The following is a 24969-nucleotide window of genomic DNA, read 5'->3' on the forward strand; positions in this document are numbered from 1 at the left end:
CACGTGGACCAGGTCAGTTCTGCCAGTGTGTGAGATGGCTGCCCACACCATGACACTACCCCCGCCGAATCTGTCCACTTCCTGCACGCAGTTTGCCGCATAACGTTCACCACGACGCCTATACACGCGACATCTTCCATCATGACGTCGGAGCAGAAATCGGGACTCGTCACTGAACCACACCTGTCTCCATCGCAGTTGAGGCCATTGTCGATGAATCTGGCACCACTGCAGTCGGAGTCGACGGTGTTGTGGTGTTAAGATGACACCTCGAACTGGACGTCTGGCACGAATTCCTACCTCACGTAGGCGGTTCCGTACGGTCTGGTCGGATATCCTGCGCAAACCTGGTATTGCTGCGGCTGTGGAGGTGGCAGTAGTCAATCGTTCCCGAAGGTGGCGTACCCGGATGTAGCGGTCCTGTCCGGGGGTAGTGACCCGTGGTCGACCGGATCTAGGGAGGTCACGTGTTGATCCATGTTGCTGGTAACGGTCCCACAGTCTGGAGATGGTGCTTGGGGACACATGGAATGCCCTGGCAACGGCCGTTCTGGATTCGCCTGCGTTTAGTCGGCCGATGGCATTGTTTCTCTGCGGTTCACTGAGACGTGGCATGTCCTGGATTGTCAACTGTCGGCCAGATACAGAGGTCAGGCAAGCGAACACCCTGCACTTTTATACTGTCGGTGTTCATGTTGCACGTGCAGACAACGCACGTGCAGTGGTGACATGGTTTGCACGTGGCTGCGTTTTTGCGAATATTCACATTTTGGAACTTTATTGTACAGTAGCTGCGTTTTATCGAATGTAACCGTGGGAATGTGTTTGGGACATGCAATGACCTTATATTCACAAAGCATGAACCGGTAGGAAACATAAAATCGGAGTTATAACCCATTTGTACCCTTTTGCGTTTCTTTTTTTGAAGAGTATATGATTTGATAAAATTGAATAGTTAAAAAAAGAAAGAAAAAAAGGTTTGAGTGTGTGTTTGCTGTGTTCTGTGCCACTGCCTCTGTTAAAATTCCAGCAGGCGCCTTAAAGGGAAATTGCCCTCCTGGGTAAAAAAAATGAAATGATGACCTAACTTTTAAAGTGTGTTTTTTATCTTGCTGGAGAATGGATATAGCATTATAGTGTTGTCGTTTATTTACTGACATCCCCCTAGTACTTTTAGACAAGGTACGGCCCTGGTGTATACTGCCTAGGTGGGTTGATAGAAAATGTGAACGGGAATTGCGATGGTGCAAGGCTGAACCAAGCAGTGGCAAGGTGGGGAGGGGGGTACCATTTCCCACCTTAACCCACCCCCCCACCCCCCAAAAAAAACCCATTGTATTTTAAGAGGGGCAGGATGTAGCCTAGCCCAGTGGTAAAGCACCCGTTTGATGCACGGTCGGTCTAGGATCGATACCCGTCGGTGGGCTCATTGGGCTATTTCTCATTCCAGACTGGTATATCAAAGGCTGTGGTATGTGCTATCCTGTCGGTGGGATGGTGCATATAAAATATCCCTTGCTACTAATGGAAAAAATGTGGCGGGTTTCCTTTCTGTGACTTGTCAAAATAACCATATGTTTGACATCCAATAGCCGATGATTAACAAATCAATGTGCTTTAGTGGTGTCATTAAATAAAACAAACTTGAACTCTTCTGTCAAGCTAGAGAAAGTGGCTGTATATTATTATATCATTAATATTTTTTCCTTCCCCACCGACCCCATCCATTTATTTTAGGCCAGGAACCTAATGACCAGTCTGTCCTGAAAAATGTGTGAACCCCATAAATGAAAACATTTATTGATTGTATAGATCAGTTAACAAATGATAACGGGACTGCTGCTTTGGGGGTTTTGGATACTTACCTATTAGTCTGTTTGCCAAGGCACTAAAACTTGCAATTCGGTACCCACAATTGTTCTTTGTGGTTTTTACATCTTTGGAAGGTACCGATTGAAAATCCGAGGGGTGCAAACTTGGTACCCTTGAGCATTTTGAAATATTCAAGATGGCTGCCGAAACATAAAACTCTGATACTTTATTACATATAAAGAATCTGTTGATGTTTATGACAGAATTATAGGGGTCAAGGAATTCATTCTGAACCACCCTCATCTAATCAATACATTGCAACATTTAAATCCAAGATGGCCACCATCATAACAAGGAAATTATAATTTATCACATTTTAAATCAACTAGGGCGAGATTGTGATCTTAGTGATTGGGTTTTATGGGTCACAAAGTTTATTTTATAACAGTCTTGTGCACAGGCTAGCAAATGGCATGTAACAACTTGATGTGTATTTGCTGTTGCCCTCTTGGATTCAATCAGTTGTAACATTATCTATATTAAAAAGTGAATGCAAGAAATGATTTTCATGCACACTGTATTTGAAGTATAAATTATTGTTTGGGGTCTAAATGGAGTGTAAGATATGACTACTGCTTACTCTTGGTGGCAGTGTTCATTGTCCTCTTGAATTTAAATGATGATAAAATCACCCCGTTAGCAAGATGTTGTTGTAAATTATTTCACTGGCCCTAAAAATTCAACTGCTAACATCAAAATTTGTTACCAGTAGATGTAAATTGTTATAATTACAATTTCTTTGTTCTGGCTGCAATGGTAGCAGCCATCTTGTAAAATATTGTTATTATATATTCCTCATATACCGTTGTGTCATGGCCCGATTTGTAATAAAGTTCTGTTCTGTTCTGTTCTGATAGTGCTAATGAGGGTATAACATAATACATTTACAACAAAACTTGATTTTTGTTTTCATGTTTATTTTGCAATTGACTGATAAATAGATAGTAATTATTCATCAAATATTCTCGCACACAAGAACAGATCAAGCAAGCTTGTTCCATACACACATATCCCAGTTAACAACACACTGCATGACCATGAGGCATTTGGGCATTTATCACAAGTGAAACATTACGATGATTTTAGGAACTGGTTAATTTCCAACCAGCAGAACAAGATCAAATGTTTCTACAGACCTCAGAACCTGTGCTTTAATAGATATTTTAAACATTTGTTCAATCCAGTTCCTCCCTAAACAAATAATAGTCAGAATTTGTAAAATAACACATTGACATCTAAACCCTCCTGATAAATGGAATATAAATCAATCATCTTGCATTCCATTCTTTTTTAAATATGGCTGCCAAGACAGAAAAATGTTTGTAGTAAATTTTTACTTTTTCTGTTCTACTACATGTATTTCTAGATGAAAAAGGTAATTTCTAGAGAACAAATTGACCCAAATCACTCTAAATATATATACATTGTACTATCTTCAATTATTTTTATTTTAAACTTTCTAGTAACCTTTATCTTTCTGTTCTGTAGTTTTACAAAAACAACAACCCCCCCCCCCCCCCCCCCCAAAAAAAAAAAAAAACCCAACAACAACCCAAAAATGTCTAGTAACCTTTCTGTTCTATTATTTCAAAATGAAAAGTCATCTGTAAAAAATATGCCTCTATCATGTTACAAAGTATAATTAACATACCTCAGAAATAAATGTAAATTCTGAATGCATTATACAAAAATCCAAAACTATTTCATCCTATTCAGTTGGTTGGAATTTAGCAGACACCTTTCAAAAATCATGTATTAATACATATTAACTCTCGAAGCCTGTAAAATGTGCAATGTATATATATATGTACATGTATATATAAAGCACAATTTATGCATACTATGTACATGTGCAGACAAATAATGTATATATATAATATATAGGTGCAGCATAATTAATATGTTCAAGGGATATTCCAGATATTACCTTTCTTGTTGAAGGGGAGCGAGAGGCACCCACATTATTATTTTATGGGTGACGGGTCTGTTAATTAAGTTTTATAACTTCAGAATTAAAAAACCCCAAAACAACAACATTATTTCTGGAATAACCCTTAGTGAATATATAGATGTACTAATACAATTCATGCATGCTATGCATAAACACCATCAACAGCAATTTGAATGTGTTGTGGAGTTTATATATACTTACTATTTTGTAGACTTAATAAGCATCACAAACAATTTATTATGAACATCCAAAGCATTTTTGGAATTATGTCAGTAAATATAAACATGGCAACTTTGGCAATCTTAGCTACAATCTTAGCTACAATCTTAGCTACAGAGTATTTCTGTAAAATAATCACAAAGATAAAATCTAATTTCAACAAAAAATGGAGAATGTAAGAAATAATGAAAATATTTAATTATTTTTAATAACGTCATGTCCAAGCATTACCAAAAATAATAATGAATATAAAATAACAGTAAAACTACCTGTATTAAGTATTATTACAATAAAACAATTAAAAATACTGTGGAACATCACAAAATGTGATGACAAAAACAAACAGTATACAGATAGAGGTAAAACAAACACAAGCACTGCCAATATGCATGTAACAATCTATTGTAAGTGTGGTTTTAAAAAAGACTTGTTATGTACCATAAATACTTGGATATAGTCTGGGTCAACCACACATCTAAAATTTAGAAACTAGTCACTGTGTTAATTAAATTAAAAACTACAGTAAACTTTTAATCTTTTAAAAAGTTATAAATAAAAGAAAGAAAATGTGCGTTTCATAAGACCCCAGGATATTTTAAGGGGGCATACTTTTAGTAGTACGCATTTTGGGGGGGTGGGGTGGGTTGAAAATTTAAGAGCCATTTTGCGTACGGGGGGGGGGGGGGGGGGGTGTTATTAGGGTAAAATTAAAATATATATATATATAGTTAATTTGATTATTTACTGACGTTCTAGATCGTCGGCGCCTGTTTTGTTCGCCATACTAACCCTTTGCGTCATTTGACGCACGCACGCATGGCCAAGAAAATGGCCTCCGGTGGTGGTCAAGCGTTGTTTAATACATTTGTACAATGAGCAGTATTCATTAATTATAGTATACCATGATGACATCGACGGTGGCATTGTCTACATTTACTGGTACTGACTGACGATCTTTTGCGTATGTACGCAAGGGGGGGGGGTATGGGCACTGGCGTACGCATGCGTACGGGGGGGAGGGGGAGAGGGGGTGCAAAAAATCGGAAAATTGTGCGTACGTACTAAATGGATGACCCCTAATCGGATACTGAAAAGAATCTATTCTATGACCTGACAGAGGTTTGATCTAACTCAGTGGATACACCACTCTCCACTAGTGCTTTGATCATAGGATTAAACCTATTCCCTGATTGGGTGTTTCTCCCATCCTGATCAGTGTCCTTGACTGGTTGCTGGATGAACCAGAGTGGAAGAACCATGCTTCCCCAAATTACACCATTCCCCCCACCATGTTATTTAATATTTTCCCTTTTGTTCCATAACATGGATCATCGACTGTGCGACTGGTAACATTATATCAAAGGCTGTTATACATGCAGTTCTGTCTGTGTGAAAATGAATATGAAAGATACCTTGCTGATAATTGGAAAAAATGTAATGTTTTTCCTTCAAAGTTTGTTTTATTTAATGACACCACTAGAGCACCTTGATTTATTAATCATCGGCTACTGTATGTTAAATATGTGGTAATTTTGACGTTAGTCTTAGAAAGGAAATCCACTATATTTTTCCATTAATAGCAGGGCTATCAACGGGGACTGATCCCAGGCAGACTACACATCAGGTGAGTGCTTTACCACTAGGCTACGCCTCGACCTTTGTGTTTTTTCAAGACTATATGTTAGAATTATCAAATGTTTGACATCCAATAGCTGATGATTAATAATTTAAACAAACCATACTACCTTTTAACTTTATAACCCATCAGATTTCAAGAATACACCAGGTCTACTACTTAACGAAGGAAACCAGCTACATTTTGTGTAATACAGCAAGGGATCTTTTATATGCACTTTCCCACAAATAGGAAAGCACATACCACAGCCATTGTCCATTTGTGGTGCACTGGTAGGAACGAGAAAAAAACATCCACTTAAATTACAGAACAAAACCAAGACTAACAAAGGGGAAAGTATTTTGAGATCAGGGGCGTTGCAAGGAATTTGACACAATGGAGGTGGAGGGGATGGGTGCGGAAGTAGATGTCCCTCTTGCTACTCTTAAATCATTGTTTGACAAAATATTGGACAGCGGCAGTTGCTAGTTTATTGCACACAAAAAATTATAAAAATTAAAAACAAGTTTGCTAACTAGCTTACTGTATAAAGTACCCTTTTTAAACATCTTCAAAGTCAAATGAATCTTTGTTACAAGTTTTACATGCATGTATCTCAACTTATTGCTGGGTTAACTGCATTATTATTATAACCCCACACCACCCAAAAAACTCCAATTTCTATTAAAGTATTTACAGTACACATATTATAGCTACCATAAAATAATGAACATGAATTGAACCAGTAAAAAATAGAGCAATGCAACAAGAACATCCAGCCCAGCTGGACAGGTTAAATTAAATGAGTTAAGTAAAATGTAAAAGGATGCACATAAAACTCTACTCAAGTACAAATGGCTTTCTTGTAAATAAACTAAGAAATCTGCACCCATCAAAACTTGGCAGATAAATAAGCCTAATACCTGAAAATAAATGGAGTTCCTAACCTGGCCTAACTGATTGAAACAAGAATAATTCGTTTTATTAATACTGATTGACTACTTGAACAATTTTTGTTATATATATGTACAATTAAAAACAAAGAAAAAACCACTCAAACAAATAATAGTTATGTAAAAATGAGTATTGAATCTATTAATTATAAAACATACGACCATGTAATTGGATCTGGAATTAACTAGTTTAAAATGCATAACAGGGCCTCTATATATTAGTCTAAATAGTAAGAACCCAGATTTAACTGACAGAGCCTTTATAGCCAGCATGGGTTCCACGACAAACAGTCTCGCAGGGGCGGAGGGGCACTTTCAAAAGCAGGACCCTTAAATAGAACAGCAATGAAACATACCAGAGATGTGATACCCCTTTTAAAATAAAAGCTGAAATGATCTTTAAAAAGCCAAACACTCTACCAGTTAAACAGGGTTACTGGCCAGCATTTCTGTACAAGTTGTTCACTCTGTAACCATTATTTTATGCAAAAGAATCTGACACTGAATAAAACGGTCACAATAACTCACCACTGGTTCAGTATGCAACATCCAAAGTGGTCTGCAAATGCCCTCAAATGCTTACCCACTTGTCTTATATTGTATATATACACGTACAATTCTCAATCAGTAGGTAACTACAGATTAAAGGCATATATTCAAGCTCAGTCATCAAAACCAAGTTATTAATTAAAATAATATTGCACCTATTGCTTATTTCCAAGTCGGAAGCAAACAGATATATCATTAAACAAATAATTAAATATATATAATACAGCAACCATTATGAAAAACTTGTTTCCAAGTCCAGTTAATACCATGATGATATCATTCCACCGCAGTTAAGTAATACCATGATGATACCATTCCATCACAGTTAAATAATACCATTCCACCTATAGTCCGTCCCACAGGATGCCTTTTTTCATACTATGGAATTTACTAGAATTAATTTATTTATGAGCCGATTGATTTGTAAATTGTACACACAAATAGTATTTATTTGCTATTTCCAAAACACTTTTACTTTTGTTCTTACGTCAAACCAAACTGAAATTATTTACAGAAAACATTTTAATAGAATGATGGGGTGGACTATAGTAACAATGTATTATACAGTAGAAGTCATCAATCAAATTTATATTAATGAAGTTAAGTCTGCTACAATGACTGTTGATAGATAACATGCTGAACAACAAACATCTGGACTCAAACTCAAATACATTTATTATTTTGTTTTATCTATATTAAGCACCTTACAACACCAGATGATGAAAGCCATAGCTGTTACTGGATGGGCTCCATATTACACAATTAAGCAGGTCACACTTTATATCATCACATAGTACATGTAAGTTTAATCTGGATTATTATGTCATCAAATCATGCATATTTAGAACTGATCAAATGCTGACGGACGGACAGACTCTCATGAGTTGATACCACCTGAAAGGCCTAATTAGCTGATGACAACACGGAGCACATTTTAACCAGCAGAGCTATCACACACTATGGTTAACATTTTAGCACTAAAACAGAGCAATTTATCCCAGCACAAACAGTGCTTAGATTCGTTAAAGCTATCTTACTGACATCAATTTTTCAAATCATTGTTAAACTATTTGAACCAATGGCACAGTGAAAGTATCCCAGCACCTGGAGACATTGATACATTCAGCTGCCAAATGTAAATTCCTATCTCCACCCTCTCTTCACTCAAGACTCTTTAGGCTTATACAAATGTACATACTGCAATTACAGACCAGGCATGGCAGAAGCAAGTAGACACAGGGGGGCTGACTGAGATCGAGAAGGCAAAGCAAAGTTTCTAGGGGGTTCGGGGGTATGCTCCTCCGTAAAAGTTTTAAAACTAGATGTCTTGAAATGCAATTTCCTGCATTCTACAAGTAAAATTCATCTCTTGAAATAAGACTTACTACCAACATTTTTGACTCAGAATTATTGGGCTCTAGCACCCCCCCCCCCCCCCACCCCTCCTGCTCCACCGTGTCTGCCTGCAGACCGTGCCATTTATGGGGAGCTATCATTCTCGGTCCCATTCACTCCCGAGACTAGTTCAAGAAGAGTAATTTTTAACTCCCCTTAGCATTTGAATGTATATGACATCAATATGGTAATATCTTAAAAGGCTCCACATAATCTAAGCTAGGGGAACAGTTAATCACTCCACTCAATTTGTTTTTCACTGCGAGGTCTGCAACTACACCTAAAATGACAATTATCTCATCTGTGAAGACCAGTAAGTACTGGCTGAATAGGGAGCTGTTAATCAGATGATTCTTTGAAGCAGGCACCTGTGGAATATTACCCCTCTGTATCACTTCATGTGCCACTGATTCACATCTTATCACCAGTGCCGGATTTATAAGGGGGCAAAGGGGGCAATTGCCCCGGGCCCCCCTGTCTGAGGGCCCCCCCCCCCCGACTAAGGACTTCCTTTATAAAAATTTTTTTAATAATTATAAAATTAGTTCATTTTTTATTTGTCATGTAATTTAATTTCTATGTCGAGGGGCCCCTGAAACTGAAGTGCCCCGAGCCCCTGCCCAATGTCTAAATCCGGCCCTGCTTATCACTGGAAAATGCACCAGATGGTTGATCTGTCATTGGTATAAATAGTTACACTATATTACAGAAATATACACTGTACAAATATGGAATGTTCAGCATAAAATAATTAGATTATCTAAGCACATAGCTATATATACAGGTACAAACAAAATGTAATAAAAAAAAATTACAATAATAAAAATGAACTGTATTGATATTATTTATAGAGGTACCCTGTAGGTTTGTAACAAAAATACAAACATAATAAAATTTTAGATCAATTTTTGAGTTCAGTGTTATTAGAGACATACATGTACATGTATATACAAAAGTTTTCGAAGAAACCAAAAAACCTGGTAAATCATTTCTGGATAGTACCCGGTATCCTTCTATCCAATAAATCTACAAATTAGACCAATAAAATGATATATTATTCTTGCATTTTGTTTTTCAAATTTTTAGTTTTTCCTGTTTTTCAAGTCTGGATCTAGTCCAAGCAAAATCAATAATAATCAACATATTTAGTAAGACCTGTGTATTACACCATTGTTCAGTTAATATTAATGTATGACAACAAGCATTCAAAACAGAAATATTGCTGGCACAGTAGCAAGATGATCATATAATTAGCATGGAATTAAACATACATTCCATGCTATTCATAACCAAAACAAAAACATGTTAACAGCACTGGTTTGTCAACGTGGTAAATGGTGATGTTAATTTCAATCAAATGAATACAATATTCTAAGGATGAATAATGGAACAAAGTTTATTACACCTGTTACCATGATACCATGATAATAGAAATGAAATGTCATTTTAAAACACACTGAAATGGAATTCAAGGTACTATTTAATAGTCTATTTGGAGTAAACCGTTTTTAAGTACAGGCATCCATTATAGGCACAGATTATGACTTGGGACAGTGCTGCGTTAATATGATGTTTCATATGGTAAAGTATAATGAAACAAATAATTCCTGTTTTATTAATACGTCATAGTACATAAGAATCATAATAATTTATAATGTAGAACATTTGGATTGTTTTCGCTTTTCATGAAGACGTAACCTGACCTCTAACCCATGGCATTTCGCCCTATTCCAACAGATTGGTCTGAACATGTCAATAGGCAATAAAATGGCTAAAAATAAATTAACAAGTTAAAAAGAAATTAAAGGATTAATAGCAAGAATTTGAGTCTTACATGTTGTAAGCATAATTAGTCATAATGTTTGACTGAGACAAACAAAAATTATGGACATGTTTTTAAGTAAACTGTCGACTATATTTTCTGCTTAACTGAACACTGACATTCCTTTTATAATATTTTTTGCAATGATCAATTATTTTTTGATAAACAATGACTAACAACGTCATATTATTTTGCCAGCTGATGTAAAGTCATTAGTCTCAAACAATAAACTCCACCCTAAATGACTAAAAAGACATTTGATGATAAACTATTTTCAATGTTTGCTTTATAGATGCCATTTTTCAACCAACTCTAGCTCTTGGCAAAACATTAACAAAACAAAGGTGCCCTACAATTTGACACAGAATGATTAGTTGACACATGCACACTCATATACATGTAGTTTTCAAAACATAATATTGTGTGTTCATTTAATGCAAAAAGATAAAAAAGAAACAAAAACCATTACTGCAGTTACGAAATATCATCAATTAAAATGAGATCATCATTTTGTTCAGACATTAAAACTCCTTGTAACCGTGGGCGATGGTTTTGGTGCTACATATGGCCGACTACCTGCTTGTGTAGCACTGTGCCCACCAGATGTTGAGGAATCAGTATTAAACTTGGACTGTAACATAGCCACTCTAGAGATCTGTCCTGGCACAGCCTTAGACCCAGCAGGCTTAACCTTTGATGTGTCTGTTGTACGTCTGGAGTCCGTTTCTCCTCGTTTAGCCTCATCTGTTACATTAGACTTTGTCGCACCTTGCACCTTGGTGCTCTGGCCAGGCTTAGACACAATGCGTGTCCTTGTCCCACTTTCTGAGGGTTTGGATACACTTTTAGAAGTACTAACTGATCCCAATTTTGGGGTGCTTTTTGAGGGTAGGTGCTTTGCACTACCTGGCCCAGTTTTAGCAGAGTCAGCAGGTTTCTTTAAACTGGTTTCAACTGGCTTAGATGAGTCTGTTTTAGGAATGGATTGACCCAGTCTGTTGAACTGCTGTGTCTGAGAACTGGGTTGTGTTGGCTTTCCCAAGTCTTGTGCTCTTGATCCACCCACTTTCACTTTATTTGTCTCTGGTTTTGCCGTAGTTCTCGCAGACTTGGCATCATTAGGTTTATTAATGCTGCCTTTAATGGGTCTGGCAGAATCTGACTTGAGAAATTTAGAACGAGCAGACGACCCACTAAACAAGGTTGAATATGATGGAAGAGTCGATGCACTGAAAGAGTCATCCTCTGGAGATGCCATATTACAGTACTGGATTTCCTTTGATGAATTCACATTCAGGTACAGGTTATCACCACCCCCTGCCTCCTGGGAATTGGAGTTATTTACAAGTGTGTTGTCTGTCTGTGAAACTGTAGAAGGATCATTCTGGTATGTTGAGTCTGTCTCGGCATCGCTCTCGAGGAGTCTCGGATCTGGTGGGAGAGGTCGTGGAGGTGGCGGTGGTCGCTGTGTCCTCATCGACGTGCTGACTTGAGACTTGTGCAAAATTGGTCCTTTCTTCACTTGTGGAGGAACAGAGGTTGGTCTAGGTGCTGCCGGTCGGTCAGAGTGGTTTCGCCTCACAGTTATATCCTTCCCATGGGGAGGAACTGGAGGGGGGCTATGAGATCCCCACAGTCTTGATCTTGAAGGGTCGTCTCCCAGCTGGTTGGAAAACACTTCAGAGTTCCTGTTGGTTGTACTAACAAAAATTGGACTTGATATTTCTGACCCCCTGAAAGACGTTCGATTCACTACTGCCTGTCCTGGAAGTCCCAGTCTTTCCTTTTTAAATGGTGCTGGTTTCTCCGCATTTGCATTTGTACTTGTTTCTTGCTGCAATTGAGCACCAAGCGACCAGTCATATGATGGTATTGATGATTTATCTGAGGTATGTTTGTCAACTTTCCTTACTGAATCCTGCTGAGGTAGAACTCGGTCGTGTTTTGGAGACAAGCTTGTAGAGCGATTCTGATTGAGGAACACTTGCGAGTTTCTGTTAGTGCTGCCAGTCAAGACGGGATCAGAGATGATCACGGAAGGCTGTCGGCGAGCCGGGGATGTCTTTGGCGGGTTTTCACTGAATCTCACGGTTGGCCTTGGTGGATGTGGAGGCGGCTTAGCTTTCTTGCCAGGTATCCTGAAAAAAAGTTTGAAATATTTTATCTGTAATTATTCTCAAAATGTAGGCTCTACCATACTGTACATCTGCAATATAGAATGAAGCAGGTAACCATCAGCTGTACCACGCTTTGGTGTCGGTCTCTTTGACAAAAATATGCAGTATTTGTCCATACACTGCACACTTTTGAAACCCCACCTTTCACGTGCAGAGAGACCCGTGATTGGTCAACTGGAAAAAGAGAACTCAAACAACAAGGTCAAAGAAGTATTACATGTACTTTAAATGTATAACATAAACAAAGAAACATTGTTCCATATCTGGAGAATGTCACCACTTGGCAAAGGGGCTGTTCAACAATTACGTAATGATCTGCAGGGGGGGTGGGTGGTGGTAGGGGACGGCATCATTATTTCAGTTTGATTTGTCCTAAGAAAAAAAAAAAAGTGCTTTGGAAAAGTTTTTTTTAAAAATCACAATTTTTGTTTGCAATTTAGAAATAAAATAAATTACTTGTAGTACATACCATAGTAAGAAAACGACAGTGGGAAGGACAATAGATGATTTTTATATTTAGTATTTTTTACTAATTAACCAAACAAACATTAAAATACAAACATAAAATGCAACAATATTGGTAAAATTACATCATAATGACAACAAAAGCAGGGTATTGACGTGCATTATTTAATTTCAGAGGGGGAGAGAGGGTACGTAATTCTCCAACAGCCCCAAATAATACATGAAAAATTTAGTTAAAAACAAAAATCTGTTAGATAGTTGGAAGGGGTGGACTAAAAAAACAAAAGATAACAACAACAAAAAATAAAATAAAATAAAATAAATAAATAATATAAAAATAAAAACAAATCTAAATCACAACAAACCAAGCAACTATTTAACTCAAAAGTCAATAGCTGTAACTGTACAACTGTAATCGAGTATTCTGTGATTTTTCTCCTAAAGTAACAAAATTAGGGTACTTCAGTTTTCTAACTAGGATCAAATACAAGTATTTGGGATTGTATTAGATGCTTACAGGCCGTTTAAAACAAATCTGAGCCAAACTTCCTTGTTGCATTATACAACGTCATATAGGGGCATGGTGCAAATCAATTACTTCATAAACTTTGTGATATGAATGGTTATTTGCATGCTTTCAATGTTTTGATTGACAGCCGATAGTTCCCTTGTGCTGCGCACTCGGGACTATCAGCTTTCAATCAAAACATTGAGAGTGTGCAAATAACAATGCATACCACTCGTTTGTTTATGCGGTATCTTTTAACAAAATTAATATCAAGGCATTTGCAAAATTACTTTTAGTGTTTTTCCAGAAAGTATCAATATAGGATGGAAAACAGCTGTTTTCAGTATTTTGTATATAAAGAATAAAATGATACACTAATGGAAAGAAATAAGGGAACATATTGAATTGTAGATCAAATTTAATTCACTACTAGCGTAGTAATGTCTGTATTTCATACCAAGTTGTAAGGTGGGATTGAATGTCTGTAGTGTTGAATGTGCTGTCTATATGTTCCCAGTCAACCTCTGACAATATCAATTGATTTTTGATGCAGTCATTATTTCTTGTTGCTATCTGTGTGATCCCTTATTTCTTTCTATCAGTATATATCTAATTAAAAATGCAGCAGATACAGAATGCTACTCCCATCTAGTTTTGGCTGGTAAATCAATGCCGTTATATCCCTGAAATACCTCAAAATTATCCAAAAACATAACACATCAAATTTTAATATAACTTTATAACCTACCCATATTTTAGCTTAGGTCCATAATTCCACCATTTTTTAATTTTCTCTCTGTAGTAATAGCCAAAGAAAGCCGCTCCTCCAATCAGTGGCAAGATGACAAGGAAGAAGATGAGTAGACCAATCAACAAACTCTTGTCCTCTGAAAACACAAGTACTGATAACTACATGTATGTTATGCAGGTTTAGTAATGAGAGAAATAAATGAAGCATAAAGTAGTCAAATTTAATTCTTCTTTGAAAACAAATTGACAGCAACACATATTTATTTGATTATTTTTCTTGCAGCATACAAACACCAATATGTACATCATCATCAAAATCTTGTATTCTTCCTAGGCACTAAAAACCCCCAACTAGAAGAAAAATATATTTAAGAGTATTAACTCAAACTTGCACCATGTAGTATTTTGTATGACTTGGAACTATGACACAAGTGAATTGGACAAAAATATATTTAAGAGTATTAACTCAAACTTGCACCATGTAGTATACTGTTAAAATATGACTTGGAACTATGACACAAGTGAATTTGACAAAAATGCTTGTTCTTAACAAAGTTTTTACACAAATGATGATGAAGGCCGTTTTGTTAGGTGGCTGATAAATCACTAATGTTATGTGTGTCCTGTTCTTACCAATTTCATTGGTTGCTGGTCCACTGTCGACACTTCCTCCATAGCCTGGACGGTTGCACAGCGGTGGTGCATAGCCATTGTTACAGTGACAGTGGCCCTTGGAGTTACATACCTGCAAAATTAAATTAACTAATACATAGTTAAGAGTCTAATTTGCTGTTCTATTGAATTTATTTTTAAAGGTGTATAACTGTTTAAATCTAATTTTTCTTCTGTAGATGTCATTATTTACAAGGGTTCGCAGAGTTGTAAACAAATACATTTTTTATTCAACTTAATGTTTAATCTCCAATAAGTTTTTTGTTTGTTAGCTAGTACATAATATAATTTTCATTATGTCAAAGAGAAAAAGCACAGGTCATTACATTTATTAACATATACAAGACTATTTATTGTGTGACTTTATTCCATCTTCTCTACTTGTAATTAAAAAAAAGATGGTATCAAAATGTAATGTATTTATCATGGAACCAATTCAGGTGACATAGTAAAACTGAACTTAAAGCAATAAAGATCTTACCCCTTTATTATTACAGGGTTTGTTGGACACTGTTGGACACTGATCAATAGCCATTTTCACTAATGGAACACACTTGTGGTTCACACAGACCTGAAAAATAGTCATTATTAAAATATTTCCCACATTCAAGACAGAGCATACAGCATAGCTTATAGTGCAGCTTGGGTTTCTTCACAATTCTTTCCCTTTGACCACCTTTCAAAAAAGAAAAAATATTAATAGATATTCAGGAAATAACAATCTGATATAAAACATTTTAAATACAGCCAGTCTATTAAATTTGGTCTTTTGTGGGATGGGTTGGGGGTTTATATATCAAGATTTTTAAAAATTAAGATTAAAAAATAGATATATTTTGGAACATTGGTGTAATGCCATCATAAGTTTAAAACATTTGGAGAAATAATTTTGTATTATTTTTGTCATAATGACATTTCAATGGCAGAACGGACTTGTTTATGAAAAAAAAACTGCTGGAAAATTGTGGCCCCCCCCCCCACATGGTAATCACAAAATGATACTGAATTTCAGCTGCACAATACCAATATTTTATCTCTGTTCAAAAAATATATACCTTATCCGTATCACATTTAGCTCCATCTGGTACCATGCCCGGATCTGGCATGTCCAGCCCAACATCCAGCATTGCGGACCTGCACACATACTGTGTGTTACCCCGGGTGAGGAAGGACGCCCTCATGGTGTGAGCCAGGTTGTCTCGCCAAAACATGAGCTTCTCGTTGAGGTGAACACAGTGCAGCAATCCACACATCACATCTCTAAAGAAACAAACATACACAGAAAATAGAAAACCCCCACATCAAAACATCTTTTTCTTGAAATAACTGGTTTGAAAGTAAACTACATGTACAAAAAAATAATTATTTATTACTCTACAAAAAATGCATACACTATACCTATATCTGACATTTAAAACAATTAAATAGGAAATATGTTCATTTATGGTCCCAAATAAAGTTTTGACCTGATATATTTTTAAGAAATAATACATCACAGTTTTTAGAAAAGAAAGGCACCTTTGTTAAATGATACCTCAGCATATTTTTAATGTATGGGCCACCAAATGTCCTAAATAAGGTTATTTCAACACTTGATTAATAGAAGGAAGGTAATGGTTTATTTAACAACACACTCAACACATTTTATTTATGGTTATATGGTGTTGGACATATGGTTAAGGACTACACAGATATTAAGATAGGTAACCCGCTGTCACCACTTCATGGGCTACTCTATTCGATTAGTAGCAAGGCATTGTTTATATGCACCATCCCATAGACAGGATAGCATACAACGTCCTTTGATGTGCCAGTCGTGATGCACTGGTTGGAGTGAGATAAGTTAATAGAGTGAGAGACGAAACCCACTGCTACCATGTAGGCTACTCATACAAAACAGTAACAAATTGTAATCTTTTATATCCACAGGAAAGGAGAGCACACACCACAGCTTTTGTTAAACCAGTGGTGTTACAGTTTTTTCAAAAATCTATTTACCAACTTATTATGTACATTCATTCCCATTCTGGTAATAAATATATTTATTACTACTGTGTGCATGTTCTACAAACTTATAAAACTTGCTGAGAACTTAAGTATTCCCCTTGTTTCTGATTGGGAAATAAAACAACTTGTAATTTGTTTCCCGAAGTTTCATATAGCCCTCATATAATGATATCCACAGCAGTGTTTGACTCACCGTCGATTGCAGGCCAAGTACGAGTCTGTAGTCCAGTTGTATCCACAGTTACCATCCTGGTCACCTTGTATGTTCAGTTGTTGGAAACAGATTGGGTCGGACGCCCGGCCAGTGTTTCCCCATAGCAACTTGCACTGGTCTGTGTGTGTGCTACACTGTCCATTATAACAATATGACTGCAAATAGATTGGTACCGGTATGAAACAAATGGTTAGTTTATAATTCCATATTATATTCTGTATTTACACTGTTACTAAGGGTATATTGTAAAATATAAATATTAAATCAAATATTTTCAGAGTATTCATGATGTTTAGGCAAGATTTAATACTGAGGATTCGGCCTATCAATCTTGAATCTTAACTCTTCCAAATGTATCACAAAACAAACTGCAAATTATGACCGTAACTTTCTCTCCTAAGCATATGAATAATGCACAAAGTGAAACAAAACATTGTGAACAAGGACAGAAAATGTTTTGGTAGGAGCATTTATATCTGAAGGTTTTACATTCCTGTTCATAATATCTATTACTCGAAACACTTTCAAGATTTATATATTTTTTCTTTTTATCCTTCAAATATTCTATCACAACCAACAGTAAAAATAATATATATGCACAATGGAACATGCGGAAAGCATTCTTAAACATTTTGTTGTATCTTTGTGCGTATACAGTCTTTATCTATATGTGGGTGAAGTGACATAATTGACGATTAGTGTTTCTGTGTGTTATTTAACCCTACAGTAAGAGCACTGTAGTGCAAAATGTCTCACCTAACACTGAACAGATTGGAAACCATAATATTTAGTCCATCCCACAGGAAACACATTTTTTCATACTACAGAATTTACTACAAGTTATTTATTTCTGAGCCGAGTGTTTTGTATCTTTCACACAAAAATAGGGTGTTTTTTTTAAATATCTTCTTATGTCAAACCAAACTGAAATTATTTACAAGAAACATTTTTGTATGAGGATGCGAGTATGGACTATAGATACATGTAAGTTATTGCAGTCTACTAATATGCTTGAACTGTGACCTTCATCACACAATAGGTGATACAGTGATCATTCAGTCATACTCACACGACCGAGTCAAAACACATTGCAGATAGGAACGGTACACAGTATCACTGTATTTACCTGGGAATTCATACAAGAAAGACCATTCTGTTTGTAGACGTCAGCTGGGCAGTACTCTGTCAAGCCAGTGCAAAATTCAGGAAAATCACATTCTGATGTTGGCTCTCGGCAGAGTGAGGCAGAACCTTTCATCTGAAAAGCATACCAAATAAAGTTGTCATAAGATGGTACAGATTACTTTTTACAATCAAACAACAGTTAACAAGATTATGGAGCTTCCAGGAAAGTGTCAAAACATCAAAAAGAAAAGTCAATTAGTCTGTGGTGTGTAAGTTAACCTGAAAGTGATTACTGCATAAGCTAACTGCAGTGCAAGTCTTGTAAAGTTTTATATGGAAAAGTTGTTTAAACTCATTTTAACCCTGCTTTTTGAGGACGTGTAAGAAATAGAATACTAGCACTACATTTGATCTATATTTATGTTACAACTCGTTTTAAAACATATCCAACTTGCTTTTGCTCGTTTTTTAAACAATTTCTTGTGAGATAAATGGTATCCAAAGGCCACTCGTGTAGTATTCTCTGTAATATAATTTGGAAACATTTCAGGAAATGTTTGTAGTGTCATTCCATGCGTGAAAAAAAGTTCTGAAGATGTGTTTAAATTTAAACCTTTCACTAAATATCAACATTAATCAGACCATGACACTTTAGGGGAGCTATTACTCCCGCTCCTGGTCACTCCCCTGACACTAGTTCAAGGACAGCTCCCCTTAGCATGTCAATTTATATGGTATCAATATGGTAATATCTTAAATAGCTCCCCATAATCTACGTTAAGGAAGTAATTACTGACTCCCCTCAATTGTTTTTCATGTTGAGGTCTGAAGAAGAATGTACTAGAGTTAATTTGTATGAATTAATGCAGTAAATTTCATGATTCATTTAATATTTTAATTTTTATATCACCAAAATGTTTTTTTTTTTAAATCAACATCCAAAAGATGCAACTTGCTCAAATCTCACTAATCTGGAACTGGTCAAATAAAAAGATTTAACATAAAGCTAAATGCAAAAGTTCACACCTTGACTGCTACCGCAGGAAAGGTCACACTTTCTGACTCCCATCAAGACAAGATAAAAACTGTAGAGTGTTCAAACTAAAACAAATTACAAATGTTGTGCAAGCAGCTCTTTGTAGAGACTTTTGTGTTGGGCAATTTTAAAAAGAAAATTATGGTTTTTCTTTTTGTTGTTTTGTTGGTGGGTTTTTTTGTCTAAAAGAAAAATACTAAAGCATAATAGTAGTAGTAAACAAATAACAAATTTAGTATCCTATCTGTATAAAGTTTTACCCCCTCCTTGAATAATCCCTGAGCTGTATGTTGACCTGACATGTAGTGAGGTCACAACACCTCCCTGTGCCACACCCCAATAATCCCTGAATAAGATGCAGATTGAACGAGGTCACAACACCTCCCCGTGCCACCCCAACCCCCCCCCCATGAATAGTCCCTGAACTAGATACTGACCTGACATGTTGTGAGGTCACAACACCTCCCCGTGCCACCCCCACCCCCCATGAATAGTCCCTGAACTAGATACTGACCCGATATGTTGTGAGGTCACAATACCTCCCCGTGCCACCCCCACCCCACCCCACCCCCCATGAATAGCCCCTGAACTAGATACTGACCTGACATGTTGTGAGGTCACAACACCTCCCCGTGCCACCCCCACCCCACCCCACCCCCCATGAATAGCCCCTGAACTAGATACTGACCTGACATGTTGTGAGGTCACAACACCTCCCTGTGCCACACACAGCCTGTGGGTACAGCTTGCAGGTCGTGGAATTACAGCAGATGTTGTGGCAATCCTGAAACAGTTATTCCAATTACATGTCAAGCAAATGGCACACATAATTGTATCATAAGTTAATGTTACACCAAACTAGTTTCTCACAGAAAAACCAACAAGTTTTCAAATAATATTTTGTAATTAAAATATCTGTAAAAGTGCCATGTGTTAACTGAACTTTAAGCTATTATGAATCCTGGTAAATGAAATGTATTAGTTTTCAATTCAAGTCTTCTTTTAATTTTGCAGATTATCTCATTAAATTAGAAAATTTGTTTCTAATTTTCATTATTATTCATACTTACCTAGTGCTAGCACAACAAATATGCTATTCAATCTAAGTCATACTTACACACTGCAGAATTCTCTCCCTTGCCGGATATGCGCAATACTATCCTTGCACGGGCTACCTGTAACTTCATTCTCAGTTCAAAGTCCACCCAAACCCACAGAGGGAAAGCCTCATAGGGGTGGGTGGGAGGTATAGTTTGTTGTGCTAGCACTAGGTAAGTATGAATAATAATGAAAATTAGAAGAAAAAAATTCTAATAGTCTTATTCAACTTACTGTGCTAGCACAACAAATATGCTATAACGGACGTGCAATGACACCGTTAGAGCACGTGACTTCAACATTAATGGGAGGAGGTAAGAAAATAGAGGACTTACCCGTACCCAAAAAGCTCCTTTGAAGTAATGACATGGAGATAGGATGAACCACGACATACGGAAACAAGGAGTCAAACAACTTTTGGGAATGAAAGGGGCTTCCCAAAAGAAAAACTCATCCCCATGAAAGGGAGGAAAAACATCTCCCCAGGGAGAGGAAACGGTAGACAACACTACAAAAAACCCCATCCCTCAGAAAAGGGTGGAGTGTTAAACATGTCCGAAGCGTGAATCGATGGCAGTCGGACGGAAAAGAGGTCGACCTCTTTCCGCTGCCCTTCACACAGACACGACGTGTTGAGCCGCATTGACTGTCTGGATCCTATGTGTACCGTCAGGACCAACCGCCATATCCCGGAAATAAAAACGGTCAAAAGTGTGCCGTCCTTTCCAAACCCCTGCATTCATGACCGTTATAAAATCTAAAGAGTCATGAAAATTCAGGGAAGCAGAAATGGCTCGGATTTCATGTGGTTTAACAGAGAAATTCCGTAACACATGATCACCCACCATCTCATATGCTAGCTTGATGGTAGCTGCTATTCATCGAGACAAAGCATTTTTTGTGACATCACCCGGCCTAATGGTATAAGAAATAAACAATCTCTTTTTACCCTGCCGCCGGCTTTTCGTACGCTCCAAATAATACTTCAATGCTCTCACCGGGCAAAGAAGTCTATCCGAGTTGTCAAATGACAGTGTACGAGATAAACTGTGAATGACAGTAGGTGGAAACTCTTCCCCCGGAGACTGGTTTTTAGCAACAAAGATAGGGTTGGTACGTAAAGTGACAGACCTGTCCGAATTGTAATCAACCAAGTCATGCAAAAAAGCATGTATCTCACTGATCCGACGACAAGCCGCCAGCAAAACCAGAAACAGAGTCTTCCACGTCAAGGCACGAAGACTAGCAAACCTCAACGGCTCATAAGGCGCACCCTTAAGAGCATGTAACACCAGAAAGACATTCCATTTCGGAATAATGAAAGGTCGTTCAACCGTGGATTGCCACACCGTCTGACTCAGTCGCTGGCTGAGTAGATCGGACAACACTGGTAACCGGAACGGGACTACCACTAACAGTGACAGGAGCTGTGGAAACCAGGACTGCGCCACCCACAGAGGAGCTATCAACGTCACGTGACAAGGTTCCTGGACCACTTTGGTCAACACCTTGCCGAGTAAGACAGGAGGGAAGGCATAAAAATCCAGTCCCGTCCAATCCATACGGGGACACGGAACACTGGCAATTGGTTGTTCAACCGTGTGGCAAACATGTCCACCTGTGGACTGCCCCACACCCGAAGAACCGCTGCGACCACCCCTTTGTTCAACATCCACTCCGTCTGAACAGGGTATGTCGACTGAGGGCATCGGCTAACACATTCACCGACGAAGGAATGTGTTTCGCCCACAGAGTCATCCCTAGTTGGTCGCAGAATTCCAAAATCGCAAGAGCTTTGCAACCCAAAGTCTCCGATTTGGTTCCACCCCAACGATTGAGATATGCCACTACCGACGTATTGTCGCATCTCAACAGAATTCGACAGTGTCGAAGAACACACTGGAAATGAAGTCAGGCACAATGCACTGCCTCCATCTCCAAACAGTTGATATGAAGCTTCCTCTCGGAGAGATTCCATACCCCTGAAATGTGTTGATCCAACAGATGCGCCCCGTACCCATGCAGCGACGCATCTGTGAAAAGGATCGGATCCGGAGCAGGGGGGTGCAACGGAACCGATAGGGACATGCACTTGTCCGACAGGCACTCCTGTATCGGATGAGTGAACCATGGGCCCAGAGGCACTATCGTGTCCCAATTGTGACCGTCCCACCATGGGGACAAATGCCACTGGAGTGGTCGTTTGAATTGTCTGAACCGCACGATCAATGAGGCCAGAGATTCGAGGTGGCCCAACACCACGTGGAGAGATCGTACCGTAGTACTTTGCTCCCCCATTAACCGTCGCGCTGACATTTGAAAATCGGTGGGACGAACCGAAGCTACCACAAGATCGAAGACCACTCCGAGATATGTGAAAATCTGAGCCGGCGTTCACTCCGATTTCACCCAATTGGGAATAAAACCCAATTGGAGGATCGTGTCCAAAACCAACCCGACATTGGTCTGAAACTTCTGTTGCGACGAAGCTGGGATCAACCAATTGTCGAGATAGGTATGCATTCGAACCCCTCACGAATGAACATGACCTACCACCGCTTTTACCACACGTGTAAAAGCATGGGGACTCGTCGCCAAACCGAAAAGGAAGCGCAGAAACTTCCAAAACGCCTTGCGCACCAGGACATGGAGGTATGCGTCTTTCAGATCGATCGACGCAGCCCACTCCCCAATTTGAAGCAGGTTCCGGACCGAATGAACCGTTTCCATTTTCATGGAAGGAACGTCGACATAGACGGTCAATGGCTTCAAATTTAGGATTGGTCTCCATTCCCCATTTTTCTTCTGGGCGAAGAAAAGATGAGAATAAAATCCCGGAGTGTCCAGACTGACTCTCTGGATGGCCCCTTTGTCGAGAAACTCGGCAATCATACTCTCCACTAAAACGCGCCGATCCGCGGATGGTAACGGCGGCATTCTCGGAGTGGAAGTAAGAGGGGGGCTCGAAGAAAAGGGTATTTTGTAACTGTGTCGAACGACCGACAGAACCCAGGGGTCGAGACCCGGCAGCTTGCACCAATTTCGAAGGAAATGGCGAAGCCTGCCCCCCATGGGTATGGTTGCTAACGGTACCTCCGAAAGCAACTGCCGATCGTTCACGTACCCTCACCCCAACCGCTTACCACCCGTAGGCGCAACGCCTTTGGTGGACTGAGAACGGAACACAGTACAACGTTTGCGTCCTCACTTAGCGGAAGACGGGTTGTTACCTGGTTGCCTCCTAGTGTCAGGAACCCTAGGGATCTGAGCCAACTGTAAAAAAGCAGCCTTTTTCACAGGAGGCTTGAACCCCGAAAACGTGGACCGACGTTTACCAGAGGTTGAGGGTTGAGTGTTCGGGACTGGTCGCGACAAATCCTTGTCTAGGACAATATTAAAATCGGGACCGAAAACTAAATATTCCCGTACCGTCTTCGCAACGTTTGACGCACTCAAACCCGCCAGGTAATGGTCACGCCGTAACAAAAGACTGTTCGCAAACAATTGGCCAGATAACTGAGCGATATGCTTAGAGGCTTTTGACGCAGCCTCCAAACAGCCTTTCGCCATCGCGGGAAGGCTCTTGACAGCCTTATCCAAGCCAAATAGGAACGTACCTAAATGGTTATTAACCTGGAACATCGACTTAGCCAGCCGTTCGAATGATTCCAGATCCGCGATTGGCAATGACACATGCGGCGATGGGGAACAAGTGGCTCGGACACGAGCGGGAACGACCGCCGGATGTTCGAGAAAATCCGCCCCCAACGTCTCATAGGAGTCATCATGAAAAATGGGCGCTCCTGTTAAGGTTTTTCCCCATAGGCAGTGCCGTTGGGTACTCATCAACACCCACTCCCAGGATACGATCACTGCCAGTGATCAACACATCAATGTCACAAAGTGAACTGTGCAAGTGGTAAACCCAACTCCTCACGAGGAGTGACCAAATTCAAAGAACGGTTCCCGAAGGAGACACCCTTGAATGTAGGCTGGGCCTCAACCTGAGGTAAAGTGTCCCCGCATACCTGTCGGACCTGGTCCCTGACAAAAGCCAGAACCGCCGGATAATCGCACTCCTCCTCTACCTCCGAACCGAAGTGAGAGAGAGCTGGGTCAGCGACAGAATCAGGTCCAACCGACGCTTCCTCTGAAGCCAGGTCACTGTCCATTGGATCCCGAAGATCTACATGGACTCCTCCCCCTAATTGAGACACCCCTGGGGCAGCGTCTCCCGAGACGGAAACAATAGGAACCAAACAACAATCCCTAACCGCATCGTCAAACTGCTGTCGAGACGCAGTTTCTGCTGGTTTTGGCGGAAAACCAGGGTGGGGAGGAATGGGAGCCGCACCCGACGGTCCCATCTGCGAAAGCAATGATCCCAACTGAGGCGAAGCGTTCAAAAATTCCACAAAACTCCGAAACAACGTTTCCTGAAAGCCTAACGGTCATTCCTGCGCCAAGTGCGGAACGGTCGGAGTTTGCGGCCACAGAGTACCCCCAGCCGCGGGGTATCTGCGCGAACCTCATCCTCTATC

The 24969-nt window shown here is 39.0% G+C and overlaps 1 protein-coding gene across 1 annotated transcript in view; it reads right to left on the reverse strand.

Moving 5' to 3' along the window:
* Nucleotides 1-2772: 2772 nt before the first annotated feature.
* LOC121382842 (disintegrin and metalloproteinase domain-containing protein 12-like) overlaps nucleotides 2773-24969 on the reverse strand; it is a 73880-nt gene continuing 51683 nt past the window's right edge. The window contains exons 14-21 of the mRNA XM_041512470.1: nucleotides 20019-20114; nucleotides 18296-18427; nucleotides 17149-17324; nucleotides 16004-16208; nucleotides 15430-15519; nucleotides 14910-15021; nucleotides 14275-14413; nucleotides 2773-12514 (exon numbers count right to left, since the gene is read on the reverse strand). Of these exons, the coding sequence (XP_041368404.1) occupies nucleotides 10891-12514; nucleotides 14275-14413; nucleotides 14910-15021; nucleotides 15430-15519; nucleotides 16004-16208; nucleotides 17149-17324; nucleotides 18296-18427; nucleotides 20019-20114 (2574 nt within the window). The 3' untranslated portion in view covers nucleotides 2773-10890. The remainder of the gene's footprint in view (nucleotides 12515-14274; nucleotides 14414-14909; nucleotides 15022-15429; nucleotides 15520-16003; nucleotides 16209-17148; nucleotides 17325-18295; nucleotides 18428-20018; nucleotides 20115-24969) is intronic.

Source organism: Gigantopelta aegis, chromosome 10, assembly GCF_016097555.1.
Source record: "Gigantopelta aegis isolate Gae_Host chromosome 10, Gae_host_genome, whole genome shotgun sequence".
NCBI classification, from domain to species: domain Eukaryota; kingdom Metazoa; phylum Mollusca; class Gastropoda; order Neomphalida; family Peltospiridae; genus Gigantopelta; species Gigantopelta aegis.